At 37.1% G+C, this 19,021-nt stretch overlaps 1 protein-coding gene across 1 annotated transcript in view; it reads left to right on the forward strand.

Annotated features, from left to right (window-relative positions):
• Positions 1–10,838, forward strand: part of LOC140237825 (protein ENTREP2-like) — a 172,177-nt gene extending 161,339 nt beyond the window's left edge. The window contains exons 4-5 of the mRNA XM_072317754.1: positions 9,963–10,280; positions 10,833–10,838. Coding sequence (XP_072173855.1) covers positions 9,963–10,280; positions 10,833–10,838 — 324 coding nt within the window. The remainder of the gene's footprint in view (positions 1–9,962; positions 10,281–10,832) is intronic.
• Positions 10,839–19,021: the final 8,183 nt, after the last annotated feature.

Raw genomic sequence — 19,021 nt, forward strand, 5'->3', positions numbered from 1 at the left:
GCATTACAAAAAATAATGTTTAAAAGGTCTGTTACTCTTTGAACATTTATGTGACTATGCATTTTCAAAACACAATATAATGTTCATAAGTATTTTTACACTATTCACCTGAATATTCAGATAACTGAGTGATTCCTATATGATTAAAATATGTCTATTACTCCACACAAAAATATTTTGGAACAAATTATATCATTGAAATATATGATATATAAATGAAATATTTTATATATCTAAGCTGTATGGGTGCTTATACATATGTACCAGGGGAATAAATGTATGTGTGTTTGCATTTTTTTTTTTTATATGAGGGCATCTGAATGAAGTTTTGCACACGTCTGCAAAGGCTTTTTTGCTAAAATGATTATTCATTTGCACATTATCAAAACAGTTTGTTTTCAGCCACATTTCCTCTCAAACATTAACTAGCCTGTGGCTGATGAGGTAGGGTTAATTTTGCTACCTGTAATAATCCTTTACACTAATATCAAGACATCTGTAGTTTTGTTAGGGCATGTCCATTTCCATTGCTATGACAGACCTAGGAGATATGAACAATCAAAGTACGTGGATTATTGGCAGACATTGAACAAATTACTGGATAGAAAAAAAAAAAAGGCACGTAGAGAGCTCTACTTAAATTTCTTGATAATCATGTTCTCCGAGCCACAAGAGATTCAACCAGAAAACCCAAACTGACTCACAAATTATCCTTGAGGATGCTGCTTGGGTCAGCGACCGGACATCGGAGGTTGTCTTTGAGGCCTCGTTAGAACCTTGATGGAAAGGCTTTTTAACTTGGCTGGCGGACAATTAGAAGGTTCAATGACATTGTTTGGAGATACAGTAACATGTATGTTTGGTCATGAGATTTGAAGCACGAAGGTGATTGCTAAGTCCTTCTACCCTGTGTGACAGGGAGTAACCTTCATTCTTTCTTTCTCTCCAACCTCCCTCCTTGTTCTCCTTTGCTTTTCCAGGAACCCAATAAACCAGGTTCCCATGGCGTCAACTCGTAGAAGGAAACTGCTATACCCAGTATCCAAAATGTACACAACAGGGGCAGCATTCATGGCCTAAATTCATATTTTTGAAAATCTGTGTTATACTGAGTAGAAAAATTACTATTATAAAAGAGTAGAGTTTCTGCTTTCAATATCTGTTCTTTTTCTGTCTCAGAATCACATATGTTCTTGTGTAATTTACCTTCTCTGTTTTTATCCTTTTACCTTTTTGCTGCAAAACTTGTTTGAAGACATATGTAGCAATCAGGCTGAGCTCACTAGATTTTGACTTTCGCTGACTCCATTTGGGTGCCCGTACAGTGTATATAACAGAAAACTTTGTGAGCCCAGCACATGCTCTGTTCATATTTCATGTCCAATCAATATTTTGCATTGATCGATGGCACATGCAGTTGACTGTGGAAAGGAAATATATATATACTGCTTGACTACTTTAGCAAGGGCGGATTACCAACCTGTCCATTCTCTGTCGATTGGCAAAAAGAATCTCATTTGGGGGCAGTGAAGGTTCTTGGAGAATTGCAGAAGGAATGGATTAAGATCTATACATAGTTGTATGATGTCAATATTTTTACGTTGGCTCTTGTCAACTGTGGGCTCCGTTTTATCAAAAGATATAATCGATTATAAGTTCCCTTACCACACATGCTGCCATAGACTTATGATAGAAATCAACTATTTAATCAATTATAGCTCTTCATAAAACAGGGCCCTGGAATGTATCATAGGTGTGATTTTAGGTGATTACAAAAGATGTTAATAATGATAATGAAGGACATTTTTATTGTACTGCTTTACAACTTCAGCCTCTTAGTCAATGTATTACAGGAGAACAAATCTTCTTCAGATTTATTGGTCAATTCAAACAGATGGAACAATACAGAAATAAACCTACCTAAAAGGAGGTATACAGAAATAAGGAAGATAAAATGAAATGATGAGTAAAATGTAGAATAATTGGAATGAGCTTAATTAAAGTAGACGTAATTTTGACACAACTTTTTGTGGTTAATTTAAACATGGCTGACAAATACAAAGCATATCTATATATTGTATATGTTTTGCTCATTGAAAATGGTATTATTCTCGAAAACAAATTTGCAAATAAGATACAGTGATGACATAACGTTGCTTAGCAATTTCTGTACTGTTTTCACCAGTATAAAAATGCAATGGAAATCATTGTCTGGTGAATGATTTTGCAAATATAACTCCCTCTTACTCAGTCAGTGTAACTAGAATAGTTATTTATGAATGACATAATTCTTCTTGAATTCATATTATTTCTAAGAGGAATTTCCATAATGCTTTATGTGCAAGTCAGTCAGATATTTGTGAAGAGATAGTATCATCACTGTATCCATTTTACTGGTGACATTTTGATAAATATTAATGTTTCCTGAAAACATTCAAAAGGTTTATATTATTAAAAAAACAACCTATGTAATCATTAGAAGAATTTAGAAAACTTTAACTCGTATGTTCATGTGATTGTGTCGTTGAAATTAACTGAACCAGTTTTCATTACACCACTCTCAGTCTGGTGTCATGTCTTCTTTTTTTTTTCATATTCTAAATAGCTAAAATTCTTTTCACAAACAGTTGTAAAGATAATCATGAATTTGAAGAGATGTCATGTGTCAGCTGAGCTGTCTGTTGTAATGTTTGAACATCCATGATTGCCCACACAAGGACTTCCAACAATCCGCCCTCTTCCGGAATCTCTGATCCCGATCTTGCCAAGTAAACAGCACGCTTTTGTTTCGGAGCGGGAAGAGTTTCCTTTGAATGAACTTTTTGCCAACCCTGGAAGAGAGAAATAGAAGTGCTAGGTTTACAACTTTACTATAATCCTTTTTTTTTTATCTCATACAATTGATAAATGCTTTGGAATGCTCATCTGCTCTCCTGCCAAATTCTTATTTCTGGAGAAAGATGTGGAGTCATAATGGAAAAATAAAAGAGTGGTGTAAACATAGACCTGTTGCGCTTTCTTGACGTCAAGAAATGCCAACTATTAGTCCTCCCCTTTTGATATTTGTGAGTGATACATAAGCATGTCAAAAGAGTAGAATCCCAACGTATGACATCCGCCCAAATATGTGCTAGGAGGCGTTTGCGGCTGCATGATGATGTAGGGATTAAATCTTTTCATTCATTCTGTAGCCTCTCTTGAGGTGGGGATCATGGATTGAGTGTTAAGAAACGCTCACACACGTAATTCTCCTCTTTGCCGTTCGACTTGATCAGTGGTCCGTGCATTCTCCGTAATCCCTGTGTCTTTTCCACGTAATCACTGACCACATTCAAACCTTCCTTACAGGTTTCATTCAGGACTCCTCCTTACCTTCTTTACACACAGGGCTTAAGATGCAATGCCCTTGAGAAAACTTGTTGTAAGTCTCTGTTTTAATAGTTGCTGTTCAAATTCGTAACGAAGGACATACATAGTCTTAGCCTTCATTGTATGAGTATCGGTGTAAGAATGAATAACAACTAGTGGCCTCTCTAGTCGACTACTCAAACTATTAGGAGAGCTGAGATTTAACCCCCCAAAAAGTACATTTGACATTGGTTATTTCCACATTTAGGGGTTTGTTTGAGGCCTATGAAATATCAAACCTTATAGGTCTCTGTATATTTACTCTAATATCTCCTCTCAACATTTAGTGTGGTTGTTGCAGAAATCCTGTATCATGATTCGATCCACTTCAATTGAAAATTGAACTGAATTCAACCCGTTGAAGACTAGACCTCAGTAAACTTGGACAGATGACTAGGAGAAATGCATGTAATGGCAATACCAGCTCATCCGCAATGGGTTAATTGAACACTCGAGTTCCATAGTTTTCAGAGTAATTCTGTGACATGCTCTGTTTCCATCAAATGTATCAAAATTGTCAGCTATTTCTGTATGACATGACATTAAGATTTCCAAATGATACTGGGGCCTCTGCCAGATGAATTCTAGGCAAAGCATACAATTGCAGTGTTTGAAGTCTGCTCATTACTGATGCGAATTTTGTTTTATACGATGAAAATGTTGAATTGAATCGAATTTCCCTGAATTGAACATGGCCTTTTTCTATATAAATATCATTGAAAGTTATTTTGGTATATAGAGCCTATCACTTTCAATAATGCAATTGATTGTAAGTATCATTCTATTCACCAACATATACCTCATCAGTAAGTTGTCATTTATCTCTCAAGGAAGTCATCTATGTATACATAAACATGCAATTCTTCTCTGCTGGTGATGAATTCAGTTATGTCAAGCCTTGCTTAGGCTTGTCAATCACTTTAATATTATATGTTTGTAACACATTGTTTTCATGTATACAGAATTGTATCACAGGGTGAACATATGAAACTTTGTGCTTTAAGGGTTTGTGTAATGATGATACAGAAAACCAATGAGCCAATTAAGTTATTCAAAGTATATCATATCAAATCAGGTGTCATTTCTAATCAAAATCTTAACAAGGAAGATGAGATATCACAGTTTGTTTCCTATTATGCAATGTGCAGGAGTTGATCTGTACAGTCCTTCCACATCTCTCAATCTAGTTATGCTTATTTCACAACCACACTGAGTTGTACTCAGGATTTTCAATATCACTAATAAATCACTGGAAACAGTAAGTGCTGTTTGTCACACTTGATCATCATCTCTTCTTTTTTCTGTTTTTCTCTAAGATAAATGCATTATTATTAATATTTAATCAATAAATTCATTACAGTTTTATATTTGATTTGTCAGGCTGTTTTCCTCAATTTGCTAAGATGCCTGGCACAAGCTTTTGCTCTCTTTTTCCTCTTTCTCTCCATATTTTTTTTTTTTTGAGCCTTCATCATAAAATCCTCATAAGATAAGATTTAATAACAAAAATTTCCATAGGATTGTATTAAGTCTTTTTATTGGGAAAGTGGTAACCACTCCATTTTTCCACATTTTTGAAATATCATGCTGATCACTTTTGCTCATTTGTCACTCTATTTTTTTTTTTTGGGGGGGGGGATGGGGGTGAGGTGGGGGGTGTGTACTGAGTTTTATAAGAACAGGACTTTCAGGCTTCACACTGGATACAATAATGAATGACTACATGTTTTGTCTCTCAACTATTGTTTATGTATGGGTAAGTCCATCATAATGAATAGTAATAATGATGATAATAGAGTATATTCATAGTGATGTTAATTCAATTCAATGTTTTATTTCATTTTCTGACAAAAAAGATATGAACATCACTTTTTTGATAACAGAAATTAAGGTATGAACATCACTTTTTTGATAACAGAAATTAATAAATGATAATAGATAATGGGTCATTATCTAGCATGAATGACTTCAAGGGGAAGGAATTAAAGGCTGCAGTTGCTAAATTTTCAATCAGAAGTAGGATGTTGATAGTATTTTTGTGGTGTCCATTATATGTGCATTACTTTTCTGAGAAGTTGGCCCATGCATTCATCATAATATTGTACTTAATGCATAAAAAAAGAAAAAAAAAGAAAGAGAGAGAGAGAGCAAAAAGTTTAAGCGGAAAAGATGTCTGAATTATGCAGTAATATTAGTTGATTGGTCTTTTTTCATGTATACATGAAATGAATAGCACTATCCACACATATCCGCACATATCATCCAACAAATCTTTTTGGAGTGATGATCATAAAAGTGTGTTTATGATATCCTACCCCCCCCCCCCACACACACACACAATTTTTTATACCACCTGTTTCATTTGTCATATCAAAGCACTCCGCGATTGTAGTGAGTAAACACATACAGTAGGAGTGGCAGATAAAAACGAGGATATGGGACTCGATCATTCCATACCTCAACACCCAAGATCAATGATCGGAGAAGAATGCCATCTACATTCCACCCCAGTTGCTAAAATAACCCTACCTTTTTTTTTTTAATAAAAGGAATAGGGAGTGGAAGGGTCGCATCCGCTCTTTGACCCTCACCCACGAAGGTGACTTGCGCAATCGTTTTTATCTATTCCTTCCCTTCTTTCGTTTTACTCGTTTTACCAGGAATACAGTCAGCGCTCTCTCTTCTTTTTCCTCTGTTCTCCCCCTCTTTCTTTCTTTTCTCTCTTTCTCTTTCTGACATTGCAATGTAGATTATGATTTATGGCTTTCATGACATTTTGAGATTTCATGTTGACACTTGTCTCAATATTCCATCTTTCTGTGTTGGTCTTTGTATATTCTCCTGATTTTCGGGGAACTCCGCCCGATTTACATTTCGGTTGTCTTGCAGCCGGAAGTTTCATATTTCCTCTGTCTTTCATTTTCAGCGGGTTCGCACACATCTTTGACAGCTTGACAATGATGAACACCACCGTGGTCCAATTGTGGTTGAAAACCAATATTGTCATATCTAACACATTTTCGGAGATAGAGATTGCATTATTTGGAATTGCTGGAATTCATTTCCAGCCTGATTGTGTAACACAGCAGGCGGTTACTCTGTGTGGGTCTTCTTGTGGTATTATGACATCGGCACTTCAGTTCTTCTTTTCAGAGATGTGGTATCTTAACAATACCATGCTGCTTCATCTATGCCTTTATTGCCTTTGATCACATCAGCAAGGAAGATTTAGAAGTTTGCATTTCTGTGATGCTTTATACAAACTAACAAATCAACAAGGGATTGGATTGAATAAATGTGGACTCAAATATTTCAGACATTGTATTTTACATTCTTTTGTGCCTTTCATCCTTTTGCTATGCCTTTTGCTTTAATAGTGTATCTCTTGCAACTAACTTAGATCTTCTTCATGCAAGCAAGTTGCTGTTTAACCTGCATTCCAAAATAATGTCTTTCTTGGAATTTCCACATCACCAGCACAAGGTCAAGTAGCCTGTGTACTTATATGCTTTATAGCCATTTTTAAATGCATACCTTTTCAGCAACATTTTCATCATAGTGCAAATATGAGCACAACATTCTTCATCAAAAGCCAGACAGTAATTTGAAAATGAGATAGGCTCTTGTGAATGCTAAAAGAAAGAAAAGAAATTTTTCAGAGTTTGCGACAAGAGAGATGATATTTCTGATAGTTCTCTTAAAAATGTTATTAGCGATAGATCATGATAAAAATGGAATAATCTTCTCCTCATCCCTCAAGAGAATAGTTTGTGAGAGTAGAGACCCGTCTACTCCTCTGATTTATGTCCTTCAATCACAGCTGTCTGTGCTAATGGGACGTTAAGTGAACCCCTGGATAGCAGAAATGATATCTTAGCTCTCCCACTCCAATTTCTCTCTCTCGCTCTAGTTGCATTCACACTGACCGTGATATACAGGGTGATGAATTTTACTAAGAAAGTTTGTTAATCTGAAAATTAAATATGGTTCGTCATTCAGAAGGTTTGTGATTCCAGATGTAAAATAAGGTTCCTTTATTCAAAAAGTTCGATAATCTGAAAATACAATAAAGTTTTTTATTCCAAAGATTCATTAATCCAAATATGAAATAAAGTTCTTTATTACATAAGGTTCGTCAATTTGAAAATGAAAAAAAAAAAGGTTTGTAAATCTGAAAGTTTGAAAAGGGTGCATACCCACAAACCCTCAGAATTACAAACCTTATTTCATTTTTCAGATTGATGAACCTGTGGAATAATGAACCTCTTTTCATTTTTGGATTAATGAACTTTCAGAATAATGAACCTTATTTCTTTTTTGGATTAACAAACCTTTGGAATACCAAACCTTATTTCTTATTTGTATTTAACAGATGAACCTTTGGAATAACAAACCTTCAGAATAACAAACTGTAACTAATGTGACCAGAATAACAAACCTTTGAAATAACAAACTGTAACTAATGTGAACAAAAATAAACTGCAAAATACACCACAAAATGCTGTGGTATTTAGGGCTGTAATTAAAACTTCGTGCAAAGTACGCATGCGAGCTTTGAGTATGAATTGTATCATGAAACACCGCCAATTGTATCAAAGCAGTGTATTTCCCACACGACCTAACATAATTTGTGGCTTTTCTTATGGGAGATATGCACATGTATAATGCTTACTAGAAATACAACAGTATTTTGTGAATGAGACCAGTACCCAGTGAATTACTGTGGTATCTGTTACCATGGTATTTCGGCAATGAGAACGATGCCAACAAATTGCCGTGATATTTAATCTCACTAATGTGAATGCACCCTCTTTCTCTCTCCTCTCTATTTCGAATTCCATGTTCATATTTCAGATTCTCTCGCATTTCTTTGTGCATGTGTCCATCTGTCCGTCTGTTTGTCTGTCTGGTTGTTCCTGTGCCTGTATTTGTGATTGTGTATCTGTTTGTGTAATTCTTCATATTTCTCTTTTTTTTCCTATCTTTGTTTTGGTACCTCTGTTGATACTTATTTATGTTGCATTAACTATGAAGTGATTAATCCAATGAAATATCAGAATGGTCAGAGTGCAATATAAAAGATCATAATTTATAAGCTTTTATTGAATTTTAAGGGGGCTTTGTCATCCGTGAAAATAAAATCAACTTTTTGTACATAAAACAAACAAACAAACAAGCCTGGTTCCCCCCCCCCCACCCTTCTCTTTCTTTTTCTTGCTGTACTACCATCTCTGTTTTTGTTGTCTCTCTGCCTGTCTGTCTGTCTGTCTGTCTGTTGTATATCTCTATAATCAGTTGCTGTCATCTGTTGTCTACCCATATCTGACTATTGTTTCGATATTTGTCTGTTTTTCTTTATTTTCTTCAGTTTTACTCATCAGCAAGAATAGATTCATACCAATGTCTCTCACTCTGGAGGTCTGTCTGTTGATGATTTGCTAATATATCAATTCAATCTGTTCTGCTGAGAATTCTGTTTTGCAAAATTGTGTGGATGATAAAATTGATAGAAATAGGAAAAAAGTGCTATTGAATGGACACATGTGATGTAAATATAGACCACCATTTGTATGAAAGCTGATGGCATGGGATTCATATACATTGTATGTAATACAAATGTATTTCATCATTCCAGTATCATAGAGGAAAATATAAGAGGATGTCAAGATACTACTAAAGAGCATACACATCTGTATCTACAGCAGCCATTATTTAAAAGAAAAAGCAAGTTGGAATTCCACTTGTACAAAAAATGTGATATACTAACCGAGCGCTCATTTCAGTTCTTCATGACCTTTCGATAAGACTGTCATCGATGGATTTAGCTCTTTGCAATGTACATTTCCACCCACTATCTCTTTTGTGTATTCAGAGTTGATAAGTGCGGAGATAAACAGCATTTTCGGAAACCGGTAATTGCTACCGGAGTTCAAGTATTTGCTAAGATTGTGGTGGTCTTTGAAAACTACCTATATGATGAGTTCAATGATTCTGAAGAAAAAATATGTGCAGTTATCTATTACTATGGATGAGTGCAGTAAGACTAGGGGCATAAAAAGATGTTTTCAAGGGAGACATCAGCAACCTAGCAGTCTTTTTTTTTCCTATCAACTTTAAGAATGCTTGTGATGGATCTTTTTCATTCCATGCTTCCTTTTATTTTGGGTAACAGAAATTATGATGAAAGTGTGCTTTTATTTGATATTGATTTATTGTATGATTGTCATTCTTAATTTTAATCACGATTGCTATAAATCCCATTGTAATAACCACGCTTATAAATAGCATAATGGAAGACATGTAAAAAGATTGACTTTGTTTTTAATCCTGATATTCATCTCATTCATTTTTTTCTTTGATCTGCAGTTTTACTTTCACTTCTGTCGTGTCTTATATTCCACCCCACCCTCAGCATGCCGAGGATAAAGTATCTTCTATCTGAACAAACTTAAGGCATGTTTAAAAGAAATTTGTCTTCTATTATTCATCACAAAAGAACATTAAGAATCCATGTAATTGCTCTATTCATTGTTTGTTTGTTTTTTGCCTTTCAGATGTTATTACGAAGGCCTCACCACACAGGAAGTATAGCAAGGGAATCCTACATTAGCGATATAGGGGGAGTCATCGATCCCATCTTCACCCCACCACTCGTACCTCCTCCACCGTACTCACCGCCAGAGTACACGGAAATCTCCAACGATCCCATCATCGTTGAGGGACCAGACTACCTCGATGACCTTTCAACTCCGACCCCAGTCATGCCTATTGCACCACACGAGATGCCCCCTCCCTACTCTTCCATCAATATACCCCCAGGAAGAACAATAGAATGTTCCGTTGCTCAGGAATTCCAAGTTGCTCCAGAGGAGGTGAGTTGATTTTGCAAACGATCTCAAATGTGTTCCTCACCTTTTTTTTTCTTTTTCCCTCCCCCCTTTGCTCTTTCTTTCTTTTCCCATTTTTTCTATTTTTTTCTTCATTCCTTTCCCTTTCTTCTGTCATCATAACCCTGTTGTAATACTTGGGGGGGGGGACAAGAATTTAGATGTTTTTCTTGGTCTGTATGTCGGTACATTGTTCCCTTCTCTGCTTACTTCACGTATAATTTCATCTAATGTGCTTCCTCACTTGGATGATTGTCGCATTCAGCCTGCCTTGTTTGTAATAGTACATCTTCTTAATATTAGAGAAATATTTTTACTTCTTTAAATTATATATGATTTGTTCTTGACCTTGCTGTCTTGCATATGTTCCTCTTGGTTGTTTGGTTGTTTGCTCTATGCCAAGACTTAAGATTTATTGTCTTTCTGCAGGGTTTTTTTTTATTAAGGACTGTCTTTAAATCATACAACAAATAAGGCATAATTATCATACAACAAATAAGGCATAATTATCTTGCTTCGTTCATCTTTTGCTGTCAGGAGTAAAGGTCGAAGGTAGCTCTTGACTTTTGTGTTAATGGACTTTTAATGGTCTAATCATGATGATTTGTAGATAGGATCTGTGCTACAGCAAACAAGAATCTGGGACATGTCCTGTAAAGAGATGCACTTGATCATTTTTGATAGCAGGTGTATCTCACTAGTTTTCATTAAAAGAAAAACAATTAATTGTGTATCAAGGTTTTTACTGATGGCAGATTAATTATAAAAGTCATTTAGGGTGTTGTAGCAATAGTGGATGAACTTTACTTTTAGTTGTGTGTTCCCCTCAGCTGGTATACCACCTGTCCACTTATACCAATAAGTGTCAGCCTGTGTCAGATAATTGCAGGTATAACTTGTAATAGTCATCATACAAATTTTCAAAGGAAATAGCACTAAAAAAATCCTCCTAGATCTTGCAAAGGACTCAAGTCCGTATACCATGAAATGATGCCTTTTTGGTTAACATGGATCAGCATTTGAGAAATGATCAGCAGAAATTTGATTGATCAGTGGCTTTTATATCCACATATCCTTCAACATACTGCATCGGGCACAAACTAAAGTACGTAGAAACAAAGGAAACATTAGAACAATACATAAATTCATAATGAGCAGTGTGATTATACAGTTAACCACCAGCTGCTGTATAATGTTATGATGATAAATGGTTATGACACAAATAAAGTCACAGTGACGGACATGAATTCAGTGCTCTTTTCATTTGTATGCAGGATTTAGATTTCATACTGACATCAAAGCTTTTGTAACTTTTCATCAGTCCAACTCTTCTCAAATTTTCACTGATCTGCTTTTCTGAATTCTTGATCAGTAACCGTCAGATTCATTTAAATCTTAGCATAAAATACAGAAAAGCAAACAAAGAAACCATCAAAGACCATAATGACTACAATGAAAATACAGTCATTCCAAATAATGTTGTACATTATGAGAAAAAGGAACTTACACTAAACTGTCAGTCTGGTAGATGTTTACTTGTCTTTATATAGATAGATACTTGTGATTATGTGAAGGTATGCATTCAACATGTTTATGGTATGATTATGGTACCATATTTTATCTAAGGTGTATATAAATATATTGTCTTACAGAATCAGACTTGAAATGACATGAAAGTGTACAGTGTGTACACACAATGTAAATATACACTTTACAACACCTACGACACACACTCATACACCCAGTGCCAAGACTTTAGGCTCATCACAGCACGCACAAATATTCCATTCATTTCATTCATTCATGATTAGAGCGGCTGTTCAGATGTAGTCTCTGTTTCAGACACTATGGTTGTTAAAACGGCTGTGTATGTTTTTTCATCTGAAGTTGATGCAATGGACTCTGTATGTTGGAATGCATGGTATGAACCAATACATTGCTATGTTTTATTTTGCCCCTGAAACAGTGAATCTGTTTTTACTGTTGGAAGGATTTCCCAACCAGGAAGATTTTCATCTCCTTTGCAGTTTTCTAGAATAATCATCCAAATATTTTGTAGCAGTTCATATGTACAGCTATAAGAAATCAATTCTAACATAGAGTATATTTACATATGTTATCAGTTCATATCTGTACTGTGTTGGCACAGTATAATAAACTCATTTTTGCTCAGTTGAGGCATCTGTTTGCTGTCTGATATAAATTACATGTATCCACATTCCCCTCTTTATGAGCTAAAATGCATATCTACACCAAAGGGGGGGGGGGGGGGACTAATATTAAGTTTATATCTGTAAGTAATCTGTTAATCTGTAAGATGTACTCCATGTTCATACATAAATTCTTTCATGTAACTATTAGAATTCATTTGTCCCAGACCAATCAATCATAGATCATAGATAAGGAATTTTCTTGATAATCGTAGAGAAACAACATCTTGATTTGATACTCAAATGATATGTATGTTTGTATAATTATGGTATGTGCAATGTACATTTCATCACACATGGGTCCATAAATTGAAAAAATCCACATTCACATTCACCAACTACTGTAGCAAACATATTGTATGACCTGTAGGTATTTGCTTCTTCATCTTTTTTTTTTTTTGATTTTTTTTTGTTTAGTAATTCTAACCAGTAATTTGCCCATAGGTTTATAGGTGGTATATTATATATATCGTTTGCTGAGAATGAGAAGGGCGTTAAGTTGTCTCGAACACTATGGGTTTAGTGGCAACTTAACGCCCTTATCATTCTCAACAGACGATATCTTCTCTGATTCTATGTGTTTGTTACTTTCCAACAGTCCACCTCAACATTTTCATTTACACTGACATAATTTCATTCCAATTTTCACTTTGTGGGTCATCTGTTAACCTGTTGAGGACGAACTGATTTTGCTATAACACATGTCTCCCATAGACACCTGCCCAAGTGTACTCGGGACTAGTCTTCTAGTTGATATGATTCTACTTATTTCACTCAAAAAGCTTCAGCAGGGTTAGATTTCCTTAACTGCACAATTACATTTAAATCGAGTAAAGAATAAAATGGTAGTGGTAATGGTAATGGTAGATATAAATTGTCCTTTCCAAAATGTAACTTTAAGGTAGACATTTTGTGAAAATTAACAGCATTATTTTCAGTCAGATATGTGGGATGCAATGTACACAAATGAACACTCTAGATCATTCTTCCATTTGAGCACGTACATTTTTCCCAAGGAATGAAATCTGGTGGTCTACGTGTAATTTGGATCCCGCAGACAATCTTGTCTCACAGCTGAGACTGTGCCACCCAAAGTTCGGGCAAACATTTTTTGTCTGGTTCAGTGCTATTTCTCCTACTTATGCATGTTTGCGTGTGTCTTTGTGTATGTATATGTCTGTGTGTCTGTGTATATGTATGTGTATAGTCTTTCTCTTCTTTTTCCTCAATCTCCCCCTTCTTTCTCTCCTTTCTTCTCCTTCTCTCTCTCCTTCTTTCTCTGTCCATCCGATCTTTGTCTGGGGCATCTGCTGCGATGCCATACCTTGACAGCGGGGAATGATATAATTCTGTGCCGAGATGTCAAAATGTCAAAATTGAGGACCGCCTAGCTCTCCTCGATTTCTTTTCTTTCTTTCTTTTTTATTACCAGTTCCCTTCTCCCCTCAATCCTTGCATTCTTGTTTCTATGAGTTGTTTATTTGTACTCACAATCAGATGGAAAAAGATTCTGATTTCTTTGTTATCAGTATTCTCCGTGATATATTCTTGAGAGATGAAAATTCGAGCTGACAGGAGGAAGGAGCTTCGAGCTTTCCTCCGGATGAGGATGAAGATCTTGCCTTGCTAGAGACTCTTCACATGTAGCATGGTGAATGCCTCACTGGTGATTCAAGGGTTGCCATGGTATTACCTCACAACTTAGCTCTGCTTTGAGCATCTGTGGAGAGAAAGAGATAAAGGGAAGAGAGAGGGAGATATATTGGGAGATATATATTATATATATATATTGGGAGAGAGAGATCGATTCACCAACAGTTGAATCATGTAGACCACATTATGGAAGTTCATTTTGTAGTATGAATTTTGTAAGCGCTGCTCTAGCATAGCAGTGATTTATGCTCCTACTATCCTTCTGCCCCTCCCCCCCCCCCCCCCAAGCACACAGACATACACTTGAAATAGTCTTCTTCCAGACTACTGATTAACTTCTCCTGCTCATGAATAGCTGAATTTATGGAGGACTGCTGACAAATGTGCAGGCATTGTTTTTCTTGTGGGCCTCCTCTACCTCCTCCTCCCCCTCCACATGACTGGGAAGAGCTGATCGCTGAGAGGTGTCGCACGCAGAGTTGTGTTTTGGAGAATGAAGAGGCGTCGCATGCAGAGTTCTGTTTTATCTATTCCTCGTGCTTGTGATTGTGGATTGACCTTGTTTCGTGCCCTCCACAAGAGAATGGGAAGCCATCTCGCCGTGAATGTTGTTGGATGAGGAGAGAACAGTCAATGGGAGAGGCTGGAGGATGCGATTGACAGAGCATCAGTTATCCTCCGCCCGCTGCCCCTGGTATCGATAAATTCTGCAGGCATCCTTTTCATCATCGGCTTTAGACGTTGACTTTTATCCACAATCGGAGGATGCCTTCCAAACATGGATCGCCATATTTTCCTCTCTCTCTCAGATTTCTCTCTCCTTTCTCTCATCCATTCTCCTTCTTCTAAGTCACATGTAATGGGGCTCTAAGGAAACAGGGCTGGCTCATGTTCATCCTGTTGTTTTCTGAAGATCTGAGAAAAGCCAAGCTGCAACATTTTTACTCAGTGTGCAGCTCGGAATCTGTGCTGGATGAGAAACAACTATATTAGTGGAGAAAGGTGTATGCCTTTAGCTTCTGACTGGAGTGAAGCCTTTTTTTTTAGGGGGCTAAAGTGTGTATGTTGAAACTATCCGTCCACATCAGACCAGTGTGGAGTATACATCTGCATCTATGCTAATGAGGTGAAAGATGTGAACATCAAGATGCAGGAGGCTGAGTTAAATGAAATGCATCTTGGAAGCGTTTCTGCTTTGGAAAAGTGGTGGAGGATGAAATTGTGATAGAGAGTATCACTCAGGTGTCAGCTTGAGACGGGAGGAAAATGAGATTGGTTGGAGGCGTCACCATCATCTCTCATTTCATGTGTTCCGGTGCCGAACAAAATGGTGCGTTTTCTGCTGCTGGCGATGCAGAACGGAGGTGTCGGATGGCAGTCGAGCAACTCTGCTCGCCTCACCGGCTGCAAATGAAACCACGATTCCTCCTCTCCTATCTCATCTCATTGCATGTCGACCGTTTGCCAGTGACGCAAAGGGTGACATCAGCTGCGGATTCTTCCCGTGTTGACCAATCAGAGGCAAGGCACTGACAAATTTGAAACCGAGCCCCCGAATCAACAGACGCTTCCAGCAGGAGCAGTGCCAAGTTGATTCTCTTTCTTTAATGTGCAGCAGAACTTCTCATCCCCCCCCCCCTCTCTCTCTCTCACTGGACTGAAAATCCACTTAACTCTCCACGCACCCTCAGCACCACCCCTAATTTGCTCGAATGATGCTGATGACACTCCTCAGGTAAGTAGACACTGCATCTTCTACTTTTGTTGGCCGAGTAAACCCCAGCGAGATTTCTCCACCCCCGCCCCCACCCCACAAGATTCTTTTATTTACCGAACATGTCACTAGCACAGCCGAAGCTGCTTCATCTGTTTGTAGGTGTACTTCAAAGTGTTCAGGGACGACAATGGATGCAGACTTGTCCGTTCCCCATGCCATCCGCAATCCTGGCTCCTCCTCCCAACCCCCCACTGCTATCCCCCTCCCCCCCTCCAGCCCCACCCTTCACCAAGAGTGCATGGTTTAACCATCTATTGAATAGCCTCCTCGGCTGTAACCCTATCGTCACCTCCATTTGTATTGACCATGCTATCAATAGACGGATGGTGTGAATTGCTCCTTTAATCAATTTACCAAGCAAGTACTCGACCGCTGGGTGTCAGGGGTATGTACATATCTCTGAGTTTCTTCTATTTGTGTATGGTATCCATGTCTGTTTGTCTGTCTGTCTCTCTGTCTGTCTCTCTCTCTGTCTTCTACTCTGTTCTCTTTCCTTTCTTGTTCTTCTTCCGTGGAGTTTGCCATCGTTTTGTCAGCATTTTCAGAGGTTCATGACTGTTTTTTAGCTCAGAGAGCCATGTATGAATTTCGGGCTTCCTGGCTCGTCTTGGAGATATTTTTCAGGTGGTCAGACAAAACATCAGGATATAAAGCTGATGCCACAGACTTGGGATTGTTATGACACACGCTGAGTTTGAAGTTTCAAAAGTCGACAATAGGTGGATTCACACTGCCACCAACAGTCCCCCTCGTTTGGGTCGTGATTTGAACCGAAAACAATTTTTTCTTTTTATGTGTGTGGACATGATAATCATGACTATCAGTGATATTCAAATCGCGCCCTGTGTGCCACTAAATGTGCAATGTTTCTAAAATAGTTGCATTTTTTTGCAGAATAGTTGCGATTATGTGCAATGCAAAGTGTATATGGACACTGTGCCAGTTTTTTATATCCAACAATGCTATATGGGAGTTGGCCACTTCCTGTGTATTGCTGCTATGTGTGAACATGCTTTTTCTTCATGAATCGGTGCAATTTTTCTTTCTCTTTGGCATGTGTGAACGAGAGAGTAAACAAAGCATGATATGACTCTTAAAGGACAAGTTCACCTTCATTAACATTGAGAGAATGCAGCAATATTAGTAGAACACATCAGTGAAAGTTTGAGGAAAATCGGACAATCCGTTCAAAAGTTATGAATTTTTGAATTTTTTTGTGCAGTCACCGCTGGATGAGGAGACTACTAAGGCTCGTGATGTCATACGAGTACAACAGTATAAAGAAAATGTAAAGAAAATTCAACATATTTTCACTTTTTTCGCATAATAAAAGAGTACTTGACTTGTCTCTTTCTAATGGCAATGGGAATAATATTACCCACAACATATGTCAGTAACGAGTCAAGGGAATGTGTACTTTTTTCAAAACATGAAATTTTGTGAAATTCTCTTTATATTTTCCTTATTTATTATTGTTGTACGCATGTGACATCATACACTGCAGTAGTCTTCTCATCCAGCGGTGACTGCACAAAAACTTCAAAAATTCATAACTTTTGAACGGATTGTCTGATTTTCCTCAAACTTTCAATGATGTGTTCTACTAATATTGCTACATTCTCTCAATCCTTATGTTAATGAAGGTGAACTTGTCCTTTAATTTGAATTGCGCTGTTTCAGTTTGTATGAATGGGCCTTGTGTATGGTGATGAATCATATCTGTTAGGAACTGGGTGTGTTAAGTAGTAAACTCAGTAGAGAATTACATCATCTCAAAAGCAACAGGTTAATGTTCAGCTCATGTCGGTTAACGATGTGATGGAATAAGTTTAGAGTTGAGTGTGTGAATGGGGGGGGGGGGAGAGTTATAACACAAGAAGACAAAGAATGAAGATTTGTGAACATTTGTAAACTTTTTTTATAGCATATATTACTTCAAGTTTGGCTAGAATTGTGTCTTACTCTGGAAGCACCATCCAACCCATAATATGCCAACTCTCATAGAAAACTAAAGCTTGGAAACTCATTATGGTGAAATTTCTCCCCATAGTTCTGCAGATATAAATGTACATTGGTTTCTGCTTCAATAGAGTAAAATAGCAAATGCTTGCAGGGTGTGTTGCAGGAAGATGTTGAGTGGCACAAGAGATAGGTGTAGAAATATAACCAAAACAAAGCAGGGCATGAATTCATGACTTAAATTGCCTACAATCACCTAAAGTTGTCATAGATTGAATACACTGAAGATATATCCTGTAAACAGTAAGATAATGCATTCATGTTTTGCATGCCAAGCTCCTCCCACCTTAGCCACGCCCCCTTTCTCAAATTAGTATTCATGGTAGGTGACCTATCAGTATCTCCCATGTCTGGATAGGTCAATGTCAATTTCAGGTGCATTTCATGTCACCCAATATCACCTGTGTCTGAAATGCCAACTCCAGCTGGTTGTCATGACAACAAAGGGAAATCAACACCCCTTCAATGTGTGGAGTGGAATGCAATTATTTAGAATTTACTTCCTGTTTGTCAACAAAGGAGAATATGGGCGTGTGCCTCGTTCGATTGAGTGTCAGTTGCTTTATTAATCTAGGTTTACTTAATTTTGTCCCTTGCAAGAGAGTAACCAAAAGAAATCAAAAGACAAAGAAAATTGACAACACAAAGGCCATTATTTATTGTATAGTGGAATGCCTTTGTGCACAACTAATGTATCTTCTTCCTGAAGAAAAAAAGAAGAAAAACATGACAGCAGTCAGTGTATGTCTTCTGTAATTAATGCGTGAAGTGTTCAGCAACAGAGGCCTTATTATAGTAATGTTTCTATGGGGACAAAACAAATCTTACACCTTCATCACAAAGAACCTATCTATTCGATCTTGTTTTGTACCCCAGAAAGAAACAGAAAAATGCCTAATTCTCCATAGATAAGATTGAAATATGGATTCTAAACAACTCAAAGACAATGTATTTTGAATTATATTGATTTTTTTTGTTGAAAAAATTACATTGTTTTGTTATTCTACTATTTGTAAATACTGAACGTTACTGCATCTTTCTGAATAGCAAATGTCACTAACGGCTGA

Source organism: Diadema setosum, chromosome 14 (genome assembly GCF_964275005.1).
Source record: "Diadema setosum chromosome 14, eeDiaSeto1, whole genome shotgun sequence".
Taxonomy (NCBI): Eukaryota; Metazoa; Echinodermata; class Echinoidea; order Diadematoida; family Diadematidae; genus Diadema; species Diadema setosum.